The sequence below is a fragment of the Amblyomma americanum genome, chromosome 5, assembly GCF_052857255.1.
Source record: "Amblyomma americanum isolate KBUSLIRL-KWMA chromosome 5, ASM5285725v1, whole genome shotgun sequence".
Taxonomy (NCBI): Eukaryota; Metazoa; Arthropoda; class Arachnida; order Ixodida; family Ixodidae; genus Amblyomma; species Amblyomma americanum.
Window position 1 is genome coordinate 201,867,344 of NC_135501.1, and position 22,908 is coordinate 201,890,251.

Sequence of the window (22,908 nt, forward strand, 5' to 3'; positions counted from 1 at the left end):
TTCGGGTGTCCACCGAGATATGTGAGACGGTTACTGTGCTTTGCGCCATCTGGCATGACGTCACAACGCGCGGCTCGCCGCCGTTTGGTATGACGTCACACCGCATTCCTCGTCGTTGCGCGCCTCGCCAGCTGCATCGCATGCCTGATAAAATGTCGGATTTAAAAGGAGAGCTCGCGTGCGGCGCAACCACAGTTCTGTCGTCTTTAATGCGACAGCAACATAGCTAGACAACCAGGCTAACCTGGACTTGTAATCAAGATTAACAAAGGCTAACCATGCTATGCCTTACCTTTTGCTACGTATATACTGGCATAGCCGAGCCAAGCCACTAGGCCGCAGCGTTCACTGGGTGACCAACCTCCCGCGATCAAACATTAATTTAACCGTCACCTGCCAGAAAGGACGCGTTGCCTAACCAGTGTGCGGAACGCACTGAACGTTACAGGCCAAGCAACTTCTACTTACCCAATACAGACTAAGCAGTAGTTGAACAGCGGCTAACTTTTTAATGAGCACAATATTTGGATAAAGTTCTCATCAGTGTCCTTTTAGTGCATAAGAATGAGGATGTGAATGACTTCAAAAATTCGACTGATCAGATTACTGCCCATTGCTTGCAAAGTATTTACTAAGGTAATTGCTAACAGAATTAGAGCAACCTTAGATTTCGTTCAACCAAAGGGCAAGGTTACCTATCAGGCAGTCTACTCGTAGACCATACTCACACCATCAAACAGGTGACAGAGAAATGTGTTGAATGAAGCAAACCATGTATTCGTTGAGGGCAAAACGAAAAAAAACTCGTTCTATAAAAAACATTTGAAGGCAACAGCTTCGGTTTCATTCTCACAAAAAATTTGTCATTTACTTTTGGCACAGGAGTGTCGCAAATGAGCAAAAACGAAATTTTGGGGCAAGATTTTCCGACTGGCGTAGATATTCCACCACGGCGCACCGTTTATGCACAGTGGACTAGTGAGTACGTGAACGTCACATGCAACACGTTAGGTCACATCCAAATCAAGAGTTCACAATACCTTGGAATGTCCCACTTTGCTTCAGTTTCTTTGCGGCACAAACGGCACGTTGACAAAGCAACGTTATGCAAGTCGTAGTGGAGGGGGCCCCCCAATCACCGCGGCTGCAATGCTTACAAATTTCGAAGCACTCGGGCATACATTGGAGCTTGCAGTTAACAAAATAAAAGGATTTGGGGCCAGGATTTCACCTACCTTACTCTAAAAGCAAAACGCGCCAGGAACTGAAAAAAATTGTGTGGCTACAATGTCGACACTCATTAGCATAACAGAGTCTGTGGGAAGCTCATTTATAACAGTCTGTATTGATGCAGCTGAAATAAAAAAGACGCACATAATTGAAAACATCTTTTATTTACAGACCAACATGAAGTGGGAAAAATGTGAGCAGCACACCCAGAGCAGCAAATTCTAAACAAAATGCAGCCCAAAATCAAGGTTTGCTAAATGACTGCTCTGGCAGCAAACAGTTACTATCAAGGCACTGATAGTAACATTCAATCCACATATAAATACAAGACATGACAAAAAGGAAAACCGGGGACCTAAACACGCACGCAAAGAAACAACGTATGACTGGTAAGCACGCTGCCTGTTTACAAAATGTGTGTCTTGCACTGTGATGCACTCTTGGGCAATGATGATTTCGATGACACTTGGCTGCTCTTCATCCTCTGCTTCTATGTACAAAACTTGGATGTCAGCAGCCTGACAGCTGCGATGAGCTCGACGACAGAAAGGTGCTTAGACGAGCACTGCGTAGCGAAAACAGAGGGAGATAGAATAAAGGAGCTAAAATTAGCACCTTCCAAAGTAGCGCAGCAGTAGAGCAAACTTAGACACGCCACTCTTTTTAAAAACATGCACACAATTCAAAGCCAAGGTTTGGTGTCAGTACCTAGTCAAAACGTGCTACAACGTAATGCTTTACAACGAAATAATGGATGCAACAAAGCAACAGCTATTCCCTTTGGAAATTACCACAGAAGCCATGTATGTGATATCTCGTTTTTACGAAATAAAAATTTCCTAAAAAAAGATAACTAAACCCCATATGAACCACACCGGCGATCTCTCGTTGAGTATATCAATTTATAGCGCTGCTCAACAATTCGTTATCCATTTGCCGGCGGAGCACTGCTAGCACTGCTCTTGCGCATCTCTTGCAGTACCCTCCTCTGCTCTCGCCCCTCACACTGTACGCTCCTCCACCACTTTCCCCCAAGCGCTCTCGTCGCTTTATGCGTTTCACATAGTGCAACGGGAATGAAAAATTACGGCCCGGTCGCACTGTAGTTGCCGCGGTAATCACAGCCGCCGTTTCACATGCCAACGATTTAAGTCGGTGCCGTCGGCACCCTAGCGTCGGTGCGGCCTTTCAGTGGCCGAAAATTCTTCGGCTGCAATAAATGTCAAACATCGTGGCAGGCATTGATTTCGTAATCATGGGTAATAATATTGAGCCGTGATGTATTATTATGTTAAATAAAATGTTTTCGAGATTTTCCTGTCATGTCGCTGAACTCCTATTGCCTGACTACTGCGGCCATCGCTGCGACCGCACTGACGCTGCGACAGTGCGACCAACTTGTTGAAAGTCTGTCGCAGTGGCCCTGCGACGAGAACGACGCGCATTTCTGTCGCACACCGGCAGATATCGCACTGCGCTGCGGCAACAATCGCATCATGTGAAACGGCCATTAGATGTACTTTCATTCCTTCGCTGCGCTTATCATTCTCTCTTCTGGTTACGCCGAGGCCGACGCTCAAACAAGGAACTGGTGCATAAAGGACAACTGCATAGGTTCTAGAAATCGGCGAGCTTAAAGGGGCTGATTTCATGAAACCTGCACGTAAAGCATGCAAAGTCCTTTTGGGCTGCCATTTGAAATGGTGACGTAATCACCTATTTAAATCGCGACGGCCTTCAAGCTTCTCTGCAACACCAAGTGAGGGGGGGGGAATGATGACGTCATCGAAGGTACCTGGACATTTTTAACATATAAACGTTTGCTTTGAAGGAAAAAAAAACCAATGCCACGAAAGGCAAAGCCCTCCTAGCATTGTTTGGCAGCATCCAGCGAGGCACGGCAGGGTGTGGTTGACAGCAGCGGACATTTGAAATCTTACCTAGCTTTCCCGCAATCCTCCAGTGCTATGAGGAGAAGTCTAACATTCAATCATCAATTACGTCACTATTTTAAACGGTAGTGCAAAAACACTTAAAATGCTTTACCTACAACCTATATAGATTTGAATCCTTGAATATTGTGGAATGCTCAAAAAGTGGTGCAGTTGACCTATAAGAGCTAAGCTCTGAAATTAGTGTCAGGTAGCGAAAGACTTTAATGTATCTCTGGGCACGCTGTCAACTACCTTCGGCAGCAAAGCAGCAGTCAGTAATGTTATCGTCCGCGGTGTGAAAAGAACGAGCTGAGATTCGTTTGCTTTCAAAGCAGTTGAGGAAGCCCTTATTAAATCATCGAATTGTTTTTTGTGAGCTTTCGGTCTGGTATACTCATACTCTACTAGACACTGCTGTCATGCGGCTAAGTGTCATAGCCAGGACGCACATGCTTCATGTGGGGCAGAAACCTGAAATGAACACTTGAGACAGAATAGCCGCTGCGCGCTCTTCGACACAGTCCATATCGGCTAAATATTCCAGACAGGACTCACCCTGCCCTCTAAGACATTAATCCTCCAAGATGCGGTTTCTAAGCGACACGAAAAAAAGAAAAGCACTCGCACTTTGGCAAGGCTGACATATTCGGCTGATATGGAGCCACATTTACAAATTGTATAATTCATTCTTCTAGTTCACAAAAAAAGAGGCATCATACTGCTTAGACAAGAAAACATTTATGCTAAAAAGAAAAATATTTCACATTCCAGCTACCATTTCCCCCTGCCCGCCCCACTCCCCTTCTCAAGATAGTGATAAAAATTTAACTGCATCAAGAAAGTCAATAAAGAGTTGTTAATTACAGCAAAAAAAACTTTGCAGGCTATGCATCCTCCTACACTATGGAGTCACCATAACACAAAACTGCTCCTGCTTTCCAGCACAGTTTTTTCCAGCATCCTCGACATCAGCAAGTGCCCAAAGGCACTTGGTGAGGCAGCAACGAAAGTTGTGCTCTCAATGCCTACCAATTCAGAGCCACACTTCTGCAAAGCCTCCTTTGATACTTCTGCAAACGAAACTATTGGGTGCAGTACTAAAACCTTTCTTTGCAATACCATTTGCCAGAATACGAGACTTCAGTTTTCATTCAAGCTCTATGACTTGATGAGGTGTGACTGCCTGAAATTCTGTTCAAATGCACATGACCAGGACATACGAGAGAGAATGCATGAAAATTCCCAAGCCATTTAACACCAAACACTTACCCTCTTCATGCTGCAAAACACAAAAGATACCTGTAAAGCCGCTATGATTAATCTGGCGAATAAAAACAAGGAAAAGATTTCTCTGGAGCATGCTCGAAAGTGTCCCAGTGCTTGGCCCCTGCCCCCCTCCCCTCTCCCTGTGACCTTGGAGGGGCAGCATGGGTGGAGTGAGAGTTCGAGATGGTTCGAGCACTGTCAAGAATACGGGGACCCGTTTCCATAGATTTCGGGTCTGGTTATTTAAAAGTGTGTTGTGTAGTGTTATGTGATTCTATGTCAGGCTTCGCACCACGAAATAGGAGGGCCCCGGCTTTCGTCAAGTCGCGAAGAGCGAGCACTGAGCTCAAGTGTAACTTATTGTGCCACCTTCATCCTTGGTAGCTGAGTGAAGCTTCCGTCACTACTGTGTATCAGTTCGTGTATTGTTGTTGAAGTGTTATTATAAAGCCCAGTTCCTCTGTTCCTTCGTGGGCCATTCCTTTTGTCTAATGTCTGGCTGTTTGCCACATGTCCTTCACAGGGCGCACCTCGAATTGGGGAGGTGGGAGAAGCAGCTCACCTTTGCAAAGTAACACCCATGTGCTGTGTGGTGTCAGTGAACGTGAAGAACCCGAGGAGGTTGAAACTAATCCCAAGCACTCCACTAAGGCGCCTCTTCTCTCTCCTCTCTTCCACTCCCTCCTTCCTCCCTTCCCTCAAAGTGCCGTTGAGGTGTCCATCCAGAGTGATAGTTACTGCACCTTTCCTTTTCTCACAACAGGTTTTCTATGTTGCTGTCCCTGTGCAGCCCAAACCCTAGAGAATGTTGCAGTTGTTCAGATCCTTCCATTTTGGATAAAACACTCAAAAATCAAATTATGTGATCTGAAAAAATATGTTTGGAAGCATATTTTATTATGTTCGGGAACAAAGGCACAGTAATGGTCTCAACTAAGGTCGCCACCCAAACCATATCGTTGTAAGTGAAGAGTTGGTAGAGAGAAATTATTGCTATAGTAGAGGACTCTGGATTAATTTAAACCCACCTGGGGTTTTTTAACATGCACTGACATAATGCACAGCACACGGGCAGGTTTGTGTTTCAATTACATCAAAATGTGGCTGCGATGACGAGCATTCAATTCCATGACCTCATGGTGACACTTTTTGGCTGCTGCTTCTGGCAAGTTCTATTGATGCCTCGGTAGCATAAGTGTTGTGCCGTGAGTTTCGGTTTCTGTTTATTGGATTGGCTTTGCGCTTGCCTGTGTATGCGTACTTGTTAATGGATGCTATCACATGGTCACTCCGCTATCCTGCCTGAATAAACATAGTTCCCCATGTCATCCCAGAGCTCTTCGACCATACCAGTCGCAAAATTCTGCTTTGAATGTGGCTAGTTTTCGTAGCCACATTCCGGGTGCTTATGGAAGGTGTTGCCACATGGAAGTGGCAAATAACAGCTACTGCTGTACGTCGCCATTGTCTTCTGAAAATTTTTTTCTTTTTTGCTTCTTTTATCTCTATACGTTGAACTGTTATACACCAAACTCTCGTTACAAGAGACATGGTTGCAAGAGACATCTGGTTATAAGAGACATTTGAAAGTGGTTTGGTTGGTCTTCCTATGTTCACCATGTTAACATCGCATACAAGAGGCATGGTTACAAGAGACATTCGGTTATTAATGGCAACTTTTTTAGGTCCCTAGAGTAAATTCTTTACTACTTAAAAGAGACACAACCAAGATAAGCTTATGCAATGCGGCTGACGTCGTACAAACTCATATGCACTGCACTTTTCATTCCCTTGGCTCGATTCTCTTCCGTTCCTCAGCTGGATGTCACACATCACATGGTTTCAATTATTGTCTCACTGCACCAAAATTTCAGTCATTCTGTTTCTATAATTACAGTCGCGATCCTGCATCGACTGTTGAGTTCAATTTACGTTGGGTTGGGCTTCAGTCCCAGCTTCCATGTAGCCGGTCGCTTTGTACGCCAGTAGTCAGACCAGTCGGACTCTGGAGCTGTCGCTATGTTTACATGGGACAGGTCTGTTCAATGATTTATCCGCCATAGATTCGTATCAGACACAAACTCAAATGTCTAAAAGTCATGTTGAAGTGAAGTCATGTGAAGTCACATTAACATTTTCGTGTTAATGTGTGCGAATGTGTTTAAACGCACCTACACATGATCTGCAATAAACTCATCTAGTCCGACTCCTCAATGTTTTTAGAATTTTCGGTTACAAGAGACCTTGGTTACAAGTAACATCTTTTTCGGGCCTCTTGAGTGTCTCTTGTGACGAGGTTTTACTGTATATATGAATTTTTGTTACTGCATCTGTTTCATTCATTTTGTTGGCAGGTGGTTGTGTGTTTATCAATAATCTCAACGTCTGCAACTTAAACACAGTTTAGATTATTCACCGCGAGCGGCACGGCAATCTGTATACAGTCGAGCCCACATACCAATGTGATGGTCAAGTGGCTTCCTTTCGTTATATCCGATGTTCGTAGTAAGTGGACTCTCCATATAACAGCCAAAAATACTAAGACCGTCAAATGTGGCATTTATTTCTTACAGAATTGCGTTATGCGCACCTACTTTTGCAAAGCAGAGCCTGCGGCAGCTCTTTCCGGGCTATCTAGGGCGGTCATTGTATCCTCGTCGAGACCTTTGCTGCCAACCATCAAACTTAGGGACGGGATATAAATAATCGTGGTTGAAGCATCCACGGCTCCTGGCAGCAGGTTGGCCACATAAATAAGATTACTTGCAGTAGGGGAGTGGTCTTGCTTAACGTTCACAGTCTTCATCAGAGCACACGCACGCCTCTGCAATTTTGTGGTCTGCAGGAACATAGTCGCCTGACAAAACATGTGGGCAGCTATGAATCAGAGAAGCGTTGCCACAAATCTACATCCGCGTGATCATGTGTTTTCGAGCTTCATCTGTAGTTCCTTGGCTCATGCAATGAGAAAGTTGCGCAGCATTCATGGTACAGAGTGCATCAGCTGCATTCTCCGTTGTACGACGCTACCTGCCGATGGTAGCAGCGCAAAAGATGGAGCCAACTGGGTAGGCGACGCTTACCACATGACCAGCGTGACAGAGCACCTACCACAGGTGCTCAGTATTCGAATGATTTATCTGTGGGCAGGCCAGATGTGCCTCCAACCATATGTGCTCAGTGTTAAGTGCAGCCTGATAAAAGTGGGTTAACCCCAGCTGTTCCACCAAGGAACAGGCACCGTCGGCAGCCTCCGGAACCCGGACTAAGTACAACATGTCAACAATCCAGTTCAGCACCAGAGAGACCAAAAAGGAACTCTCGCAAACCTACAGATTCCCTGGGGATGCCCAGGGAACTAATAATTAATCCAAGCCTTGGTGATATCAAACTAGCTCAAAATTCAAAAAAGTAACATTTCGCCTTTGTGTACTAGCCTGTAGCTAGGGAGGAACATTTCCACGGCAATGTCATAAGGTGTGGACTTTTGAGGCATCATTTTCTTACTCAGTTACTGATAAAATACACTCCTCTGGCAGCATTCACTTGGCCCGAACGACCAAAACAGTATTGTACCTGAAATCCTTCATCCTTCCTGCCCCATGAAGAGAGAATGTACGAATGTTAGACACGTAAAAAAAAATGCTCCGATGCTTATTTATGTGTGCATAAATTTGTTTCTAAATGTTCAACTGTTTGTTTGTGAATGCTTGATTTCTAAATTTGTTTCCTAAATTGTTCACCTCAGTGCACGAAGGGAGGGAGTATGTTGTGTCGAAAGTTTTGGTCTCTGTTAATGGATTGGCTTTATGCGTATCTACGTGTATGCTTGTTATTGGACGTTTATTTTCATTTAGTCCTTCCCCTATATAAACCCATCCCGCCTGAACAAAGCGTCACTCGTCATGTCATCCTGAGTCTTGACTCGCTTCTTACGGCTGCCTAGTCCGACGTCACAACAACCGCCACTTCAAACCGTTTTAAGTGAAAGTGACTGTTCCAAAAGTGGTCCAGCCCAGGCGGCAAATGCCTGCTGCTCTTTCTGCAGTCCCAGGGATCATTAAGCGACCTATACAGTTGTATCGAGCACACCTCATTAGCAGCATGCATGACACTGCTTTAATCGATGACCGAACCTCCCCGCAGTAGCTGAATGCCACCGGCACTTGCGTTGCTTCCGCGAACATGCACAAACTGCCAGGAACCAATCCTGACAGCGATCAATCAAAAAATGGGCTCTGCTTGACCTCATAATCAAATTACAGAACAGCCCTTTATCACTGAAAAAAGAAGAGATGAGCAAGCAGACAGGGGAGCAATAAGTCAAATTATGAATCTGTGGCGAGAGAACCGTTAACTAAGATAAAACAGCAGTTGACGACACGTAATACAGCGCACTGAGAAGACAGTACTTGACCAGTACAAAGAATAAATTTTATGACTCACAGTCATTCTTCTGCCTTGCAGTCTTCAGGGCCTGAAATGGGGATGCAAAGACCGAGTGTAAAAGGCGACAGGACACACTAAGAAGAGCAGTAGTCATTACCACTTTATACAGACAGAAGCTGGAGCTCAGTTCAGTTTCCTAATTAATTTATTTGTGGGCGATAAATAAGAGGCTATAAAGAATTACAAACATGACATGCTCCCCTTCTCATCCCTACCTCACTAGTTCATTAGCAATGAAGAAGAAACAGCGGCATGTCTCCTCGAAACAAATAATAAAAAACTCAAAATGCTGCTTTTCGAGACTTCTCACTCTTTAAAATTCTTGGGTTGAACAGGAGCGACGACACTCACTTTTCGTATCGCCGTCCAGTCCTCCAGGATCTCGGACTCTTGCAGCATGTACACAATATAGGGTCGTGGATGAACAGGGTCAAGGACAGAACTTACAAGCATGTGAGCATACAAATAAAATTGCACTTCCAACCGGCACTCAGACTAAAGTCTGCAGCTGCTGCACCTACATACCTTGCAAGGCCAGCATACAACCTGACAACCACTGCACCAGCATCGAGTGTTCTGCACCGCTAACAGGAACCTGATGATGATGAGCCTTTATGGAGCAAAGGTAGCATTGGCCTGAGAGCACCAAGGAACAAGGTATTAGAGAGCTTTAGAATAGGAGGTTCCAAACTTTGAGGCCCCCCCAAGTAGTATGAGGCATCGAAATGTGCATGTGCAGAATGTAAGGCACACCTTACGTCTTTGGTTAACGTTTGTTGTGAACACCATTTTGCCAAAACAGCGTGTGGTGCTACGCCGCTCTACATTTGGGCAACATGGCGATGCCGATCGAAGCTTGGCCTATCGCTTCACCACTTATTTGTCACTGCCGCTACACTGTATCTCATGTTCACAGCAAACGGAAGGTGCTCAGAACCTTTGCTTTGTCTGATGATGCCCACACCGCAAAACTTCAGTGATAACATACACAAAATTTTCGGATTACTTCCGGATTTGCAGAGCAGCTAGGCTTAGCAATTAAGTGTCATCTGGTTGCCATGGTGACAAGATGTCGAAGCGTGGGAGGTTCAATGAGGTTAATGATTTTGGTCCAAAGAGGAGTAACAAAGAATTGGTATTCTGTGAACACACTGCTCTTTTTATTTAACATGCTATGTTGATTTATGTGCAAGTAGAAAAAGCAAAAAATAATTACAAGTGCACTGAACGCTCACTGAATGTTTGGCCAAGATGGTGCTGTACGTGGTAAACAACACAAAAAAGGTCAAAACTATTCCTTGTCTGTTGCGCTGGTTTCGGTTATTACATGCAAATTTAGTGCTGCAGAAAAGTAATCAGATATATGAAAAAACATTTTCATATCTCTACTTTCATTTTTTAGCATTTCCCATCTTGGGCGTAATAGCAATGCTGTCAATGAACCCAAGCCTAGCACAGCTGCGTAGAGAAAACCCTTATTCCAAAAGTCACTGGTGTTGCGTCTATCGTTGGGGCCCGCTACTTCCTTGGCCCCCTCCCCCAAGTGTTGGGTTACCCTATTTTAAAGAAGTACTTTTTTGACTACACAAGGTGGGGTCATCAACCCATTTTCAAGGTGTTTCACCCAGGTTAAGCTGGGCAGCAGGCCGGGGGAAAGCTGGTACTCACTGTATCACCGGTGGGTATCCGGTGGCACTACGAACTCCAGCATGGAAGGCGGACACTCAAGTGACAAGGCCACCAGTAAAAGGAACCTGAGTTTCTATTGTGCCAAATGGTACAACATGCTGCCAAAGCTCCCGAAAGCATCACTAGGCACTGCGCTGTTTAAGCGGCATGTTCGCCAAATTCTTACTGCAAAGTTCAGGCCTGAGTGCTACGCTGCTTTTTCCTTATTTTCCTTCCTCTCTCAGACTGCATTCTCTTAACTTGTACCATACTCATTAGCCATGCCTGAGTGTGTCATACCATATAACCATACCATACTGGAATCCCAGAAATACTTGAGAGGGGGCCAGCCTCAACGATAGAGAGGAAGAAATGACAGCTCTGATGAACAGTGTTATTTAACATCACAGCTGATCACGTCTTACATGCATAAACAAAACAAAGTTCAGAGGCAATAAAAAAAGGATATCTGTGACGCTGACTGGCTTTTTCCGCCTGTCTGCCATTGGGTCTGTCTTACTACGCCTGCTCTTCTTGTGAGTGACTTGTTCACTCCAGAAATCTGAAACAAACAAAGAAAAAACTGTTCCCCATTTCTCAGAACTGGCCTCAAGCAGGTAAACAAAATGAGAAGCCGCCATTATAGTAAAAAATATGCCATACACAAACCTGATGTGATGTCAATGCTGTTGCGGTCTTCCTCAAGACGTCTGATCTTCTCCTCGAGTTCGCACCGGATGGAGTCTCTAAGCAATGCCCGCTCGCTCTGAAACATCATGAGAACTTAGGCTTTTAATCTTCTACATAACAAACAGTGAGGTTTTGCTGTTTTTTTTTTAACATAAGGATAGAGTTTATACTGAAACTGACCAAATAATACGAAACTGCAAATTTAGCAACACTTCAATGCAATTAAGTTGCAGATGCAAGAAAGTAAGCAAGCGTCACCTCAAAGTTTTGGAACGCGGCTATCTCCTCAGCATCATACTTCCTTTTGATGTTCTTCAGCTTCATCTCCCGCAGAATACCTGTGCAAACACGAGATTTTCATGTCAGCCCCTTCACAAAACAGACAGAAGCCAGCCTACACATCCCTGAAATTTTGTGCTGGAGCATGACACAGACTCGACACAGCATCCCTAAGTGCAACAACCATCACAACACTAAGCCTAACATTATTTAAACCTAAACAAAATGAGAGGAATTTGCAGCCAGAAAATCACTGCAAGAAATCATTTCATCTCATACATTTCAGCTTGACTGGCATGTACAGTACCAATGAGAAAAATAATCCAGGGAAGGAAACACTAAACCATCCTTGAAGCACCCAATGTGCAGCCGGTCTCTTTTTTCTACCCATAATCTTATAAAATCAACAAGACAACAAACATTTCAGCTTCCATCTCTTTTCTTAAAATATAAGCCTTGCATATCTGACTTCATTCTTTCACCCAGCTGTTTCAAATTTAGCAGTCAGCCTAGAGTGACACCCAAAGCATAGTTGAGTAGTAGTTGGCAGGGTCCCCTTGTGGACGAGGAAAACCAGTCAAAAGCCACACCTGCGACCTCTATCCGAATCCGCATGTTGTCCTGGAGGTCTTCAAGTGGCTGCAGATATTCAGGTGCGCGGCCCATTTTTACCTCTTCAAGTTTCGCCTCTATCTGGTTCGCTCGTTCGAGGTAAAGCCTGCGTGGAAAGCAGAACAAATGAAGTCACTTAAAAATGCTGGGGACCAGAGATGCCACCACAGCTAGCCTGCTTTCTCGTTCCCTTTCTACATGTCAAGTAACAGAAAGAGACCATGCCAAGAATTACCTTAGAATTACGTATTCTATTTGTCTCTAGGTCAAGCCCGTTGTGCCATTGGCAGTGCGGGCTGGGCAGCATTATTTTCCTTTATTTTTTTCTCTGCCCACACTAATACATGTCTCTAGGTCAGGGGCATTCTAAAGACAAATGGAGAGATGATTACAGGCCACAGGTGGTGCAGAACAAGGTGAATAGCAGGCAATTGGCAGAGGCCTTTGCCTCACTATGGGCGTAATCCAGCTGATGTTTTCAAAGCAAACAAGCACAGCTGAAATATGTATTGGCAAACTACACTACTGTTCGTCCCTCACAATAGTGGAGCTCGCCTCCTTTACGAAGTCAGACGAAATCGTGCACACGTGCAGAGCTCGTGCAGGCGAACGCGCCTATCAAGAAAAGAAAGAAGTGTTCTAGAAGCGCTCGTCCAGAGCAACGCTGCTGCTGACTCTCGGCCGCTTAAAGCCAATGTGACAATATTATTATATCGTGCATGTACAGTGGCCAGCTCCTTTCTTTAAAGAATAAGGGGACAGGATACCACGTTTTAATCGAAGAAAGACAACTCTCACCGAAAAATGGTTTATGGGGGTTTTACGTCCCAAAGTGACTCAGGCTATGAGAGACACCATAGTAAAGGGCTCCGGAAATTTCAACCCCCTGGGGTTCTTTAACGTGCACTGACATCGCATAATACATAGGCACTAGAATTTCGCCTTCATCGAAATTCGACCACGGCAACTGGGATCAAACCCGCATCTTTCGGGTCAGCAGCCAAGCGCCATAACCACAGAGTCACCGCAGTGGCTCGCCGAGAAATGGAGAGTGTGCAAGCTAGAGAACACCAAAAAAACAAAATACAGGTGTCATCATCACTGGTCAATATCTCAAGTAAAATGTGTGCTTTGACACCAAATTTTGTGCGCAGATCCCAGAGGCTAAGCTATACCACCATTCGGTTCAAAATGGTAGGAAGCCATCTTTTTTGTCAAGGACATCGAGAGTTTGAATCAATTGACTGAAAGATTTTTAAATCCACTGTTCTCGTTGATATATGCATCTTTTCCTGCCAGACAAATGCCAAAGAGAATCATTTTTTTTTATTGAGAACAATAACCGCATGGAGTTCTCCACAGTGACCCTTTGAGGATGCAACCTAAGCCTTAAGACAACTGAGATATATGCTTTCCCTGAGCAGAGCAGGCCAGACATGCCTTATTTAAGAAACTGCTTTCACCAGTGACCAGATATATCGCACACCCATGGAGCCAGTAGCCTGGAAACAAGGTGCAACTTGCACTAGCCTATGGATCACTATCCGTGCCTGTCATACTGTGACGACTGACGACGTGAACCTGTGCTCCATACTTCCGCATGCATTTCTCGAGCACACCTTTTCAACCATGGTGATTCACAAAAACTTGTCTTACTTCTTGATTTTTCAAGATATACAATAAGCGTTGTTACCTTCAAGGTAAGGTTTCAGGTCCCCTGAAAAGCTTTCAATAAAATCCAGGGAATTCAATGGGTTTCGCAAACCCAGATGCAATATTATATGCAACCAACTGATTTAACTCCGGCAGTGCCCACTGCTCAAGGGAAGACAACAGGCTAGGCAGTGAACAGTGATAATCAAAGGAAGGACTCCCAATTTATTGAAATGACAGCCAAGAAACAGCATGACTGCACATAGCTAAGAGACATGACATCAGGGACGTCGTTATGTTTCCCTACAGACAGCTTCCACGGTGCACGTGGTGATCAGAAAATTAAATGAACAACTTATGTAATGCCCAACCCAGGGCCCTTAAGGGATAATAAATGATGATGATGAACAGACTTTTGCCATACTCCTGGTCCATCAACACGGCAGCCAGTCCAACGTCAGTGAAACCCAATTATATCAGGAAGTGACAAGAGTTCAGCAGCTAGAGGAAGGAGAAACAAAGAACCAACGACCGGCCGCAGCCACAGACTATAAGAGAGGAATTTTTCAAGGCATATCAGCAGCATATGGGTAGTTTGGTCTGACTCCAAGCGTGCACACAGTTTCTGCTGCGCTCCCTTGTCTGACAAGTCATAAAAGTGAATCATACTCGCTTTCCAGTTTCTACAGTAAAGGGAGATGATATTATTTGTCTTGCTTCAGCAGAAATGACATTGAAGACTGGTACGACAGCAGTACTTACTGTTCCTTGAGGTGCATAAATTGTCGCTCGAGATCGGCCATGTCGTCAATGCACTCTGACCGCCTTCTTTCGCAGTCTTCCTCGTCCATCTCTGCAATATGTGTTAGGACGCGAAATAAGCACGCTGTACTGACACCTACACATACAAAAATTCTGCCCGAGTTGTGCTGAGAACTTGACACTGCGCATATAACGCGATGCTACATTCAACAAGTCGGAAAGGGAAACCTCAACCGGCACTTTATGCATACAGACACTACATTTGATGCTTCAGCCCTAAACCATGCATTATACATCGGCGCAGTATGCCTTAACCTCCGTAAAAGAACGTCTTGCTGGGCAAGTTGGTACATCTTTGGATTACAGGCGCGAAAACAGACAGACCACAAGGTAGATAAACGGGACGGAGCGCTCCGTCCCGTTTATCTACCTTGTGGTCTGTCTGTTTTCGCGCCTGTTAACCTCCGTATTTACTGCAAGCCAAACGCAATCACGCGTCTGTTATTGCAACCACTCCTTGAAGCTGCCGCAGCGCAGTTGCTGCAAAACTAGCAATTTTTGTACTATGCCATGTTTCAAACTTACAACACAGGCGCTCTACAGCGCATTCTGGGGCAAGCGGTGCACTGAGGCACTGCCGCCTCTTTTTGAACGACCAGAGGGCGGCCAACTGATGAACGGGCCGCGCAAGCGGACCTACCCGAACTGTCATCCTCTTCAGAGCCGGACGAGGAGTCCGAGTCCTCGTTGCTCGACTTGTCGCTCTCCGGCGACTCCTGGTCCATCTCTTCGCCTTCGCTGTCATTGTTGCACTCTTTGACGCTGGGCATCTTATGATTCTGCGGTGTACCGGTCCTGGCGGGCTAACTACCGCGTGCCTCGACGCGTTCGAACGGCAACACAGAGGTGGGCGACTGACTGCTCGTCACCTACCGCCGCCGCCGCCGGGCAACGCTGGATACCCGTCGAGGAACACGACGCGAACTCTCCAGTTCGGAACGCTGCGGGCTTTCGAGGACGTCTCTAAAACATGCCGCAACTCGCGCGTTCGTCGTTCTGGACGGCACGCACACCACGGGCCCAGAACGCGGCGCCAGTTCACGCGGCGCACGTTGGAACGAAGAAGAAAACAGTACGCCACAACAAACGGAGACGCACGAGACGCTGCTGAAAGAAAACGAACGAACGAATCGAACGCACTACTAAATCCGTTCGATTTGAACGGAGTGCACTTCCGCCCGGCGCGCTCGAGTTGCAAGTGATTACGTGCGTTCGAGTTGAGAGCGCTCGACAACCACCGAGCTTTCAGCTTTGATATTACTCATGGTATTAACAGTTGCGCAACTTTCCATAGGATCCATCATAAAATTGGGTCCATGTTATGGATAGAGTTTCTTACTGTTAAGAAACTTTGTGATGTTATGGACCCATAGAAGCATAGAGCTACTACTACCAACTAGAAGCCATCATGGCATGTATCACAAAACGGCGGTTCAAGGTCCTCAATGTTCGAGGTAGAATTTGGTGTTCACGGATTGCCGCGCCCTCGCGGTGAATAATGTAAACCATATATTCAAGTTGCAAACTTCAAATATTATTGATAAATGCAAAAACGCCTGCCAAGAATGCTAATCAATGAAACAGACGTATTAACAAAAATTCAAAGGTATAACAGTTCGACAAATAAATTAAAAGATAAAAGAAGCAAAATATAAATAGCGCTTCTAGCAGGACACGTTGGCGACATACGCCAACAGCTTTTATTTGCCGCTTCCAGATAGCGCTACCATCTGCAAGTTTCGAACGGTTGCCAACATAAGTAGTTTTTTTGAAGCCGAGTTTCGCAACTGGCAGTCATTCTAACACAAGCATAACAGAGCAACAAAAGAGTAAATGAGGCTATGAAGAACTTAAAAAGAAACAACAAATAAAAATATTGCCAAAACAAAAATCTTAGCACCGAACTGCTTCGAATGTCAAATGAAATGCGCAGATACCGCATAGAGACACTCGCAGAAGAAAACATGGCAGCCCGCAGTAAACCTCACAAATGGAAGTAGACACTCCAATAAAACGTTAGTTTGTCGCTCTCCACTTGACTGGCTTTTCGTAAATTTGTACGGAAAAGCGAAAATACGTGGGTACAGAGGTGAGTCAAGCTTGACCTGCCTTATTTACTTTTGCGTTTAGGGCAGTTGGCTTACTGATCACGGTGTTCCTGGGCTGGTGAGCCGCGTGGAGTCGGGTACATTCGGAAGGAAAGTTAATTTCAGCGCAATCCAAAGCATACCAGCCCGAACCGCTGCTGTTCGGTACTTGCAGACTAATTGATTGTGTAACCTGAGAGCAATCTGAGTTTCACTGTGGCCACAGCGACGAGCGCAATTATCGAAAGCAGACAGGCTCAGCTGTTGCGAGATCCGTTGAAGCAGAGGGATGTCCCTTTCATCAGGGCGGCTAGCTGGACTACGAGCAACTACCGGACAATTTGTTACCTGACACTGTGTCTTAAGTAATAAGGTGGCAGTCGTTAAAAAAGTTTGCTCCACTCAATTAACTGCGATCCTTGGCCAACTGTAGTGACCCTCCTTGAAAAGCACCACCACCTCACCGCTTCGTCTCTATCTCCAGCTTCTGAAGCCCGATGGCCTAGAAAATCTCTTCCGGCTAAATGCGTTAATTATCTAGCCAGTGCTGTCAGCACGATTCTTCTTCTTTCTCCTTTCTTTGCGCCTTTAGTGTCATGCTTCAAACGTCGCTTTGTATTTTTCACGCAGACTTGGTTCCCAAGCGCGCCCCTGTTCAAGAGCCCCGAAAACCATGTTCGCGTTGTGTCGACAGGCGCTCCGCAGGGCGCTAGTCGCTCCCGTACCAGCAACAGCGACCGGTAGTCTGCCAGCAGCGCAGACGCTTCTGAGGAACAACTTCAGCGTCGCTGCGTCACTGTGTGCACTGCGCGCCGACATGCACATGCCGGCGCCGAAGAAGTGGCCCAAGAAGAACGACGAGATCACGCCTCCACAGGAGCCCGGTCAGCCCCGCAACGAGGCCTGGGTCGTCCACTACCGCAACCAGATCCGCTACTCGCCCAAGAAGATGCTGCCCATCGTGCAGATGATCCGCGGCATGAGTGTCGACGAGGCCATCAAGCAGCTCTCGTTCGTCGACCGGAAGGGGGCCAAGATTGTCATCGAGGTGCTGAAGGAGGCCCAGGAATTGGCCGTCAGAGAGCACAATGTTGAGTTCAAGTCCAACTTGTGGGTTGCGGAGTCCTTCTGCGGCAAGGCGGTCACCATCAAGGGCGCCCGGAGGCATGCTCGGGGGAAGATCGGGGTCATACATTACAGGTGACGATAATGATAATGACCTCAGGCTTAATGGTGACTTTTTGGCAGATTCATTTTACGGCGCTTTGACAGCCTGCGTGGCTGTGCTCTCACGTGATCCACTTGCATCATCATCATCAGCAGCACAATTATTTCCAATGCAAATGCTTCTATCATCAGCATTAGCACTGCTGTGTCCATTGCAGGACAAAGGCCTCTGTCATCATCATCATTGCAGTTATGAGCAGTTATGATCCCTGAAGAACAAAGACTTCTCCTATTGAGCTTCAGTTAACTGTGTCTTAATCCCAAATTCTCAATCTGACCTACCCATTCAACCCTTTACTGCACCCTGCCATGTTTGCATCCATATACACTGTGCTGATGCTCGTGACAGGTGCAAGCATGCACCTGCCGCTGTGCAGGCGCAGTTAGCTCCCAACGCAAGAGGATGCAAATGCTTCATGGAAGCGGATCACATAATGCTAAAACTTTCTATAGTTGAATTCAACTAAAAAAAAACAGCAGTGGTTAACAATAAGCATCCTCCGCTGACAAATCACAGCAGTAAATGAAATCGGCTTTTTAATGTTTGAATCTGTCAAACAAGGCAGGGGCATCAAAATTCGCGAGCCTATAATTGGGAGTTGCAATCAGCTTCTTGTTTAGGTGTCATGAAAAGCTTTAAAAACGGGCTACTTTATTTTCACGGAGGTTTTCTGTGTGGAGGCTCTGTATGTGGGCTCAGCTTCACTGCAGAGTTAAGTTGTATCCAACCTTGATTATGAAGCATACATCTTTCATACAGACTGGCAAAAAATGCGCACTTAACGAAAGAAACAGAAAAGAAGACCATTGTTGGCACCCCTACAGATGTCTTGTTCCGAGTGAAACTGTATTGATTATGGAATTATGTTCAGTTGAAGGTTATGCTTTTGGCAGGAACTAGATCATGATTCACTGTGCTTCTACAAGTATTACCTTGCAGAAAACCTGGAGGAGAGACTTCCATGCAGTGCTAACCATGATAGTGCACTGTGCTGCCATTATATGCACACAGCTTTATTTATGCTTTGGCAGTTGTAAGGTGCCAGAGACTTGATGGTACTAGGGTAGCACACACTGCAGTTGAGCAGTTTCATCGCACATTCTGCATCCGTATCCTCCTCCTAAATTTTTCTCTCACTGGCGATGCAAACATCTCACGTCGTAGGTGGAGGACAAAATGTGAAAATGCCCTGACAACTCTACACACAGTGTGTGGGGAGCAAATTCAAAACGATGTTATGTTTTAATTTTCTGCAGAGACAATGTGCCAGCAAGCATGTGGCAGAGTTATGACAGAGAAAAACTAGTAGTTTAATGAAGGAAAGATATTTCAAGTTTTGAAATTTTTTCTTTTCACCTAAGTCAAAATTATGCTTTCATCAACCACTTACTGTTTTCTGTAAAAAAAAAACAAATTTTAGCCAAATAAGAGCAGTAGTTCCCCAATGTGTTTAAACAGAAAATCGTGGAGTTGTCTTTGAGTTAAAGCTCTCTCAAGTCTTTGCTTCATATTCTAGCCAATCAAGCATGCAGTTAAAATTTTAGCCGTTTACAGCATGCTGGCTCACTTGTGACATAAAGGAGAAAAAATTCGCTCCATTGACCTTCATGACTGTTCTTGCCTTTTTTTGAGCAGTTAACGTGTGAACTGTGTTCAAATACTTGTGACAGTCACATTTTTTATCATTGTAGTAAATTGTGGGTTTAATGCCCAGAAGCGACACCGTAATGAGGGCCTTCGAATTAAGAGCACCTGGGGTTCTTTAATAAGCGTCAACATTGCATAGCACGGGGCCGTTTTTGCATTGTGCCTCCATTGAAATATGGTCGCTGCAGCTGGGAACAAACTCGCAACCTTGGGATCAGCAGCCCATTTTATTTAAGACAATTCAACAAAACTCTCATCACATTTAAACGAATGCAACTGGGCCTTTTTTTCGGGCAGTGTCAAAAGGCCCAAGCATCTTGTTGCAATGCCACAAAGAGCAGCCTTGTTATGCTTTCATTGCAGGTACTCTCACTATTTCGTGCGGCTTGTCGAAGGGCCTCCTCCAGAACACTACTACGACCCACCACTGACGCCCACGCAGAAGTTAGAAGAGTTCATGCAAGAACTGAGAAATCGAAGAATCAGATATGAACGCTAATTTGTTGCGGCTTGCATTGTACAATAGATAAAGACATCTCTCCATTGCAAGCCTTATGTATTGTTCTGTACCTCGTAAACTGCCTGTAGAATCAGCGGAGTCACCCACCCCGCCTTAGTTCAGCCTGTGGCTAAAGGCTCACTTCATTACTATGGCTGATGCATTTCGACAAAAAAGGTGGTATGAAAAATGCTCATACAGTCTTGACTGCACAAATTACACCGATTCCATCTGTCGGTGTAGACATATTTTGCCACCTCTTATTCCATTATCTACCTTATATAAAGCATGTTTTGTTCACCACAGTCCTTTTATGTAGACTTGTAATAGTCTATGCGTGTTGGTGAGAAAGAAAAAAACTGAAGCGTAGTCTATTCTGGTCTAGTCCTCTTGCGGCGTGTTTAATGTAGTATAAAGGGTTGCGACCCTATCTTTCCTCACATTCTATCTTCAGAGCTGTTTCCAACCCTAGCAATCATTTGTGGCATTAGCATGCCATTTGCAGCATTTCTGATGGCAGCAGTGCTGCGAGGAAAAGCCCCAGTAAAAAAAAAATCCATTTCCATCAAAGGTCATTTATGACGAGAGCAAATACTAGTTGCAATAACAAATGTCATACATTCTGGGCTATATGGCAAGCCTATCTGCTGTTATCAAGTTCATCGCACAATTCATGCACTTGCTCCATGTTAGCGAAATAAGTTCTTAAATTGCATAATACTTGGGATGTGTGAATGCTTGAAACTTAAGAGGAGTTTGCAAACAGTATTCGCAGTTCGATTAAATTTGCACCACACTTTAAATTAATTTTTAATTTTCAGTTCTCACTTGAATTAATGTGCTCGCTCTTTCTTCATGGAACAGACTGCCAGCATGCGGCAAAAGCCGCAAATGATAATGTGAGGCCTTGCATAAAATCAATGCGCTGATGGCCATTGCAACACTGCATGGCACGGCACTGTGTCCGGCTGTGGTGAAGTCAACCAAGCTTGTGGAGGACAGTGGAAAGTATGAAGTTGTGATCCGTGTGCGCTTCTGCAGTTCTGCGGAGAACACGCCGATTGTTCTCAATTTGTCACTTAGAATCTAGGAAGTGCGCATCTTACGCCAAAGAGGTCAAGAAAAAAGTGTACAACACTAACTGCGCTACAAGTGAGCCTACGCACTGGGGCATTAGTGGCGTGGTTTAGTTTTCAAACCTTCGGTTCATGACAGCGTTTGGTTGGTTTGATCCAGTCAAGGGGTTCAATCTGGCAAATCTAATACGCGAGGCGCAAGGGCTAAGCGGGTCACGCGCTATGTACTCGGAGTTTTGGGAGGCGTTCTACAACTTGCGCTTAGTGTTCAGACGTCGAGAGGGATGTGGAAGCGGTGGTCCCAATCTCGTTGCGGCCAGAGTTGCTGCTCTTGCCAGCAGTTAGAAGTCACTTTTAAGTCGGTGACATTACTTTTCACGGTCAGCAATTGTTAAAGTAATAGTAAACAACGTATTTGCCTACAAAATAATGCATATTGCGAATACTATTGCAAGATTCCCGCTGCCTTATGCTGATGGGTGAAAACAATTTGCAATAGGTCAGTTTTTTTTCACAACTACGTCTTGTGGAAAATGGTTTAATTGGTATGCTTTCTGGAAGAGTTTCTCTGAATTTTCAACTACCTATACCGATATTAGAAAATGTTTGATTCGCATCCAGTACTCTTTGCAATCTAAAATTGCTATTTGCACACCTACATAATACACATTTGTCTACAAAACTATGGTCAAAATTTAAGGTCTCCAGTTGGGGACAACTTTTCCTGCTACAAGTTCAGAGTCTTAAACTAAACACGCTCTGGCATCAGGAATGTGTTGGCAAATGTGCTGCAAGTGTACTTATTAACATTCAACATGCCCCGTCGTTGAAAGCTATACGATTCCACAACAAGAATCAGAAGCTGTATATAATGCACCCACTTTCATATTTTTTTTGCACTTGCGTCTTTGGCAGCTCCTCTGTATTTTCAACCTTGTCTTCACTTACCACTCTGCCAGACATGGCTCTGTAAGGGGTAGTCACGCAACATCACTAGCCTCTATTGAGAGCCATATTATAGTGCAGAACCACAATGTTGATGACAAAGCACAGGAGCAGGTTGCATTCCTTTTTTTAATGAAGTTCGTACAATTTCACATTGACTTAGGTTGCTCAGATAAGAACAGAAACAAACGCATGCAGTAGCGTAAGGAGTCTCATTTCACAGCCACTTAAAAGAAAAAAATGGCACTTGTGATGTTGGCAGGCCATTTCACAAAAGGAAGGCATTGTCGCTAGATTTGGAGAGAGAGATCTGAGACGCTTCCCAAATCCACAGAACCAGAATTTACATTGCCATATGTTCAGAGACCCCCCTCCCTCATTTCTGCAGGCCCTATTCATACAAATCCCCTTCTTCAGAGAACAAACTGGCAACCGTGTGCCACCGTGCATTATACAATAGTCTGAATAGATGTGTGTGGAAAAGAGAAAGTAATGTTCTACAATAAAAAAGAAAAAGCGGTAGAGAATTGACAATATTTACAGGAGAGATGGTGGTGGTGGTGGTGACAGATTGCATCGAACCTACAGAGCAGCAGATGATGTCACAAAAAATGTCCACTGAACGGCCATTGGAGAGAAAGAGAAAAACAAAAGGTCCCTAGCTTTGCAGACACGTGCTCACGACGCCGTCTCGTCACTTCACTAATCCCACTTTCTTGGCTTCGATCTCGTAGATGAGAAGTCGCCACATTTTCACAACAAACACTTCAGCTTCTTCATCCAGCACCTGAAACAAAACAACAAAAAAAAAGCGTAAACAGAA

The 22,908-nt window shown here is 45.0% G+C and overlaps 3 protein-coding genes across 7 annotated transcripts in view; 1 reads left to right on the plus strand and 2 right to left on the minus strand.

Moving 5' to 3' along the window:
- Nucleotides 1-1,375: 1,375 nt before the first annotated feature.
- Nucleotides 1,376-15,891, minus strand: Brms1 (breast cancer metastasis-suppressor 1-like protein). 4 transcript variants are annotated; one of them, XM_077666515.1, is made up of 9 exons: nt 15,244-15,891; nt 14,544-14,634; nt 12,107-12,234; nt 11,496-11,575; nt 11,211-11,313; nt 11,017-11,130; nt 9,231-9,295; nt 8,877-8,907; nt 1,376-1,795 (listed from the first exon to the last, which is right to left on the minus strand). In XM_077666515.1, exons 1-9 carry the CDS (start codon nt 15,371-15,373, stop codon nt 1,785-1,787), a joined length of 753 nt encoding a protein of 250 aa, XP_077522641.1. In that variant the 5' UTR covers nt 15,374-15,891; the 3' UTR covers nt 1,376-1,784. The 4 variants fall into 4 exon arrangements, with proteins under 4 accessions (XP_077522641.1, XP_077522642.1, XP_077522643.1 ...); XM_077666516.1 differs by having other exon boundaries at nt 11,217-11,313; nt 15,244-15,888; XM_077666517.1 differs by having other exon boundaries at nt 11,017-11,109; nt 15,244-15,886.
- A 637-nt stretch (nt 15,892-16,528) lies between these two features.
- On the plus strand, nt 16,529-20,114 carry mRpL22 (mitochondrial ribosomal protein L22). Its single transcript, XM_077666519.1, has 3 exons — nt 16,529-16,692; nt 17,321-17,890; nt 19,929-20,114. Exons 2-3 carry the CDS (start codon nt 17,364-17,366, stop codon nt 20,062-20,064), a joined length of 663 nt encoding a protein of 220 aa, XP_077522645.1. The 5' UTR covers nt 16,529-16,692; nt 17,321-17,363; the 3' UTR covers nt 20,065-20,114.
- A 2,082-nt stretch (nt 20,115-22,196) lies between these two features.
- The window catches only part of LOC144133427 (RNA-binding protein 25-like), a 49,442-nt gene continuing 48,730 nt past the window's right edge, over nt 22,197-22,908 (minus strand). For both annotated transcript variants that reach the window (XM_077666521.1, XM_077666520.1), the window contains exon 18: nt 22,197-22,872. In XM_077666521.1, the coding sequence (XP_077522647.1) occupies nt 22,780-22,872 (93 nt within the window). In that variant the 3' untranslated portion in view covers nt 22,197-22,779. The remainder of the gene's footprint in view (nt 22,873-22,908) is intronic.

Bases quoted from the DNA above. Each gene is read 5' to 3' on its own strand.
- Brms1 (XM_077666515.1), bottom strand. From the start codon at position 15,373: ATGCCCAGCGTCAAAGAGTGCAACAATGACAGCGAAGGCGAAGAGATG. The intron at 11,314-11,495 runs GTGACGCTTGCT...ATGATGTTTCAG, and splicing joins CCGCGTTCCAAAACTTTGAG to AGCGAGCGGGCATTGCTTAG. The intron at 9,296-11,016 runs ATATCCTTTTTT...CTGTTCATCCAC, and splicing joins AAAGCCAGTCAGCGTCACAG to GACCCTATATTGTGTACATG.
- mRpL22 (XM_077666519.1), top strand. From the start codon at position 17,364: ATGTTCGCGTTGTGTCGACAGGCGCTCCGCAGGGCGCTAGTCGCTCCC. The intron at 17,891-19,928 runs GTGACGATAATG...CTTTCATTGCAG, and splicing joins ATCGGGGTCATACATTACAG to GTACTCTCACTATTTCGTGC.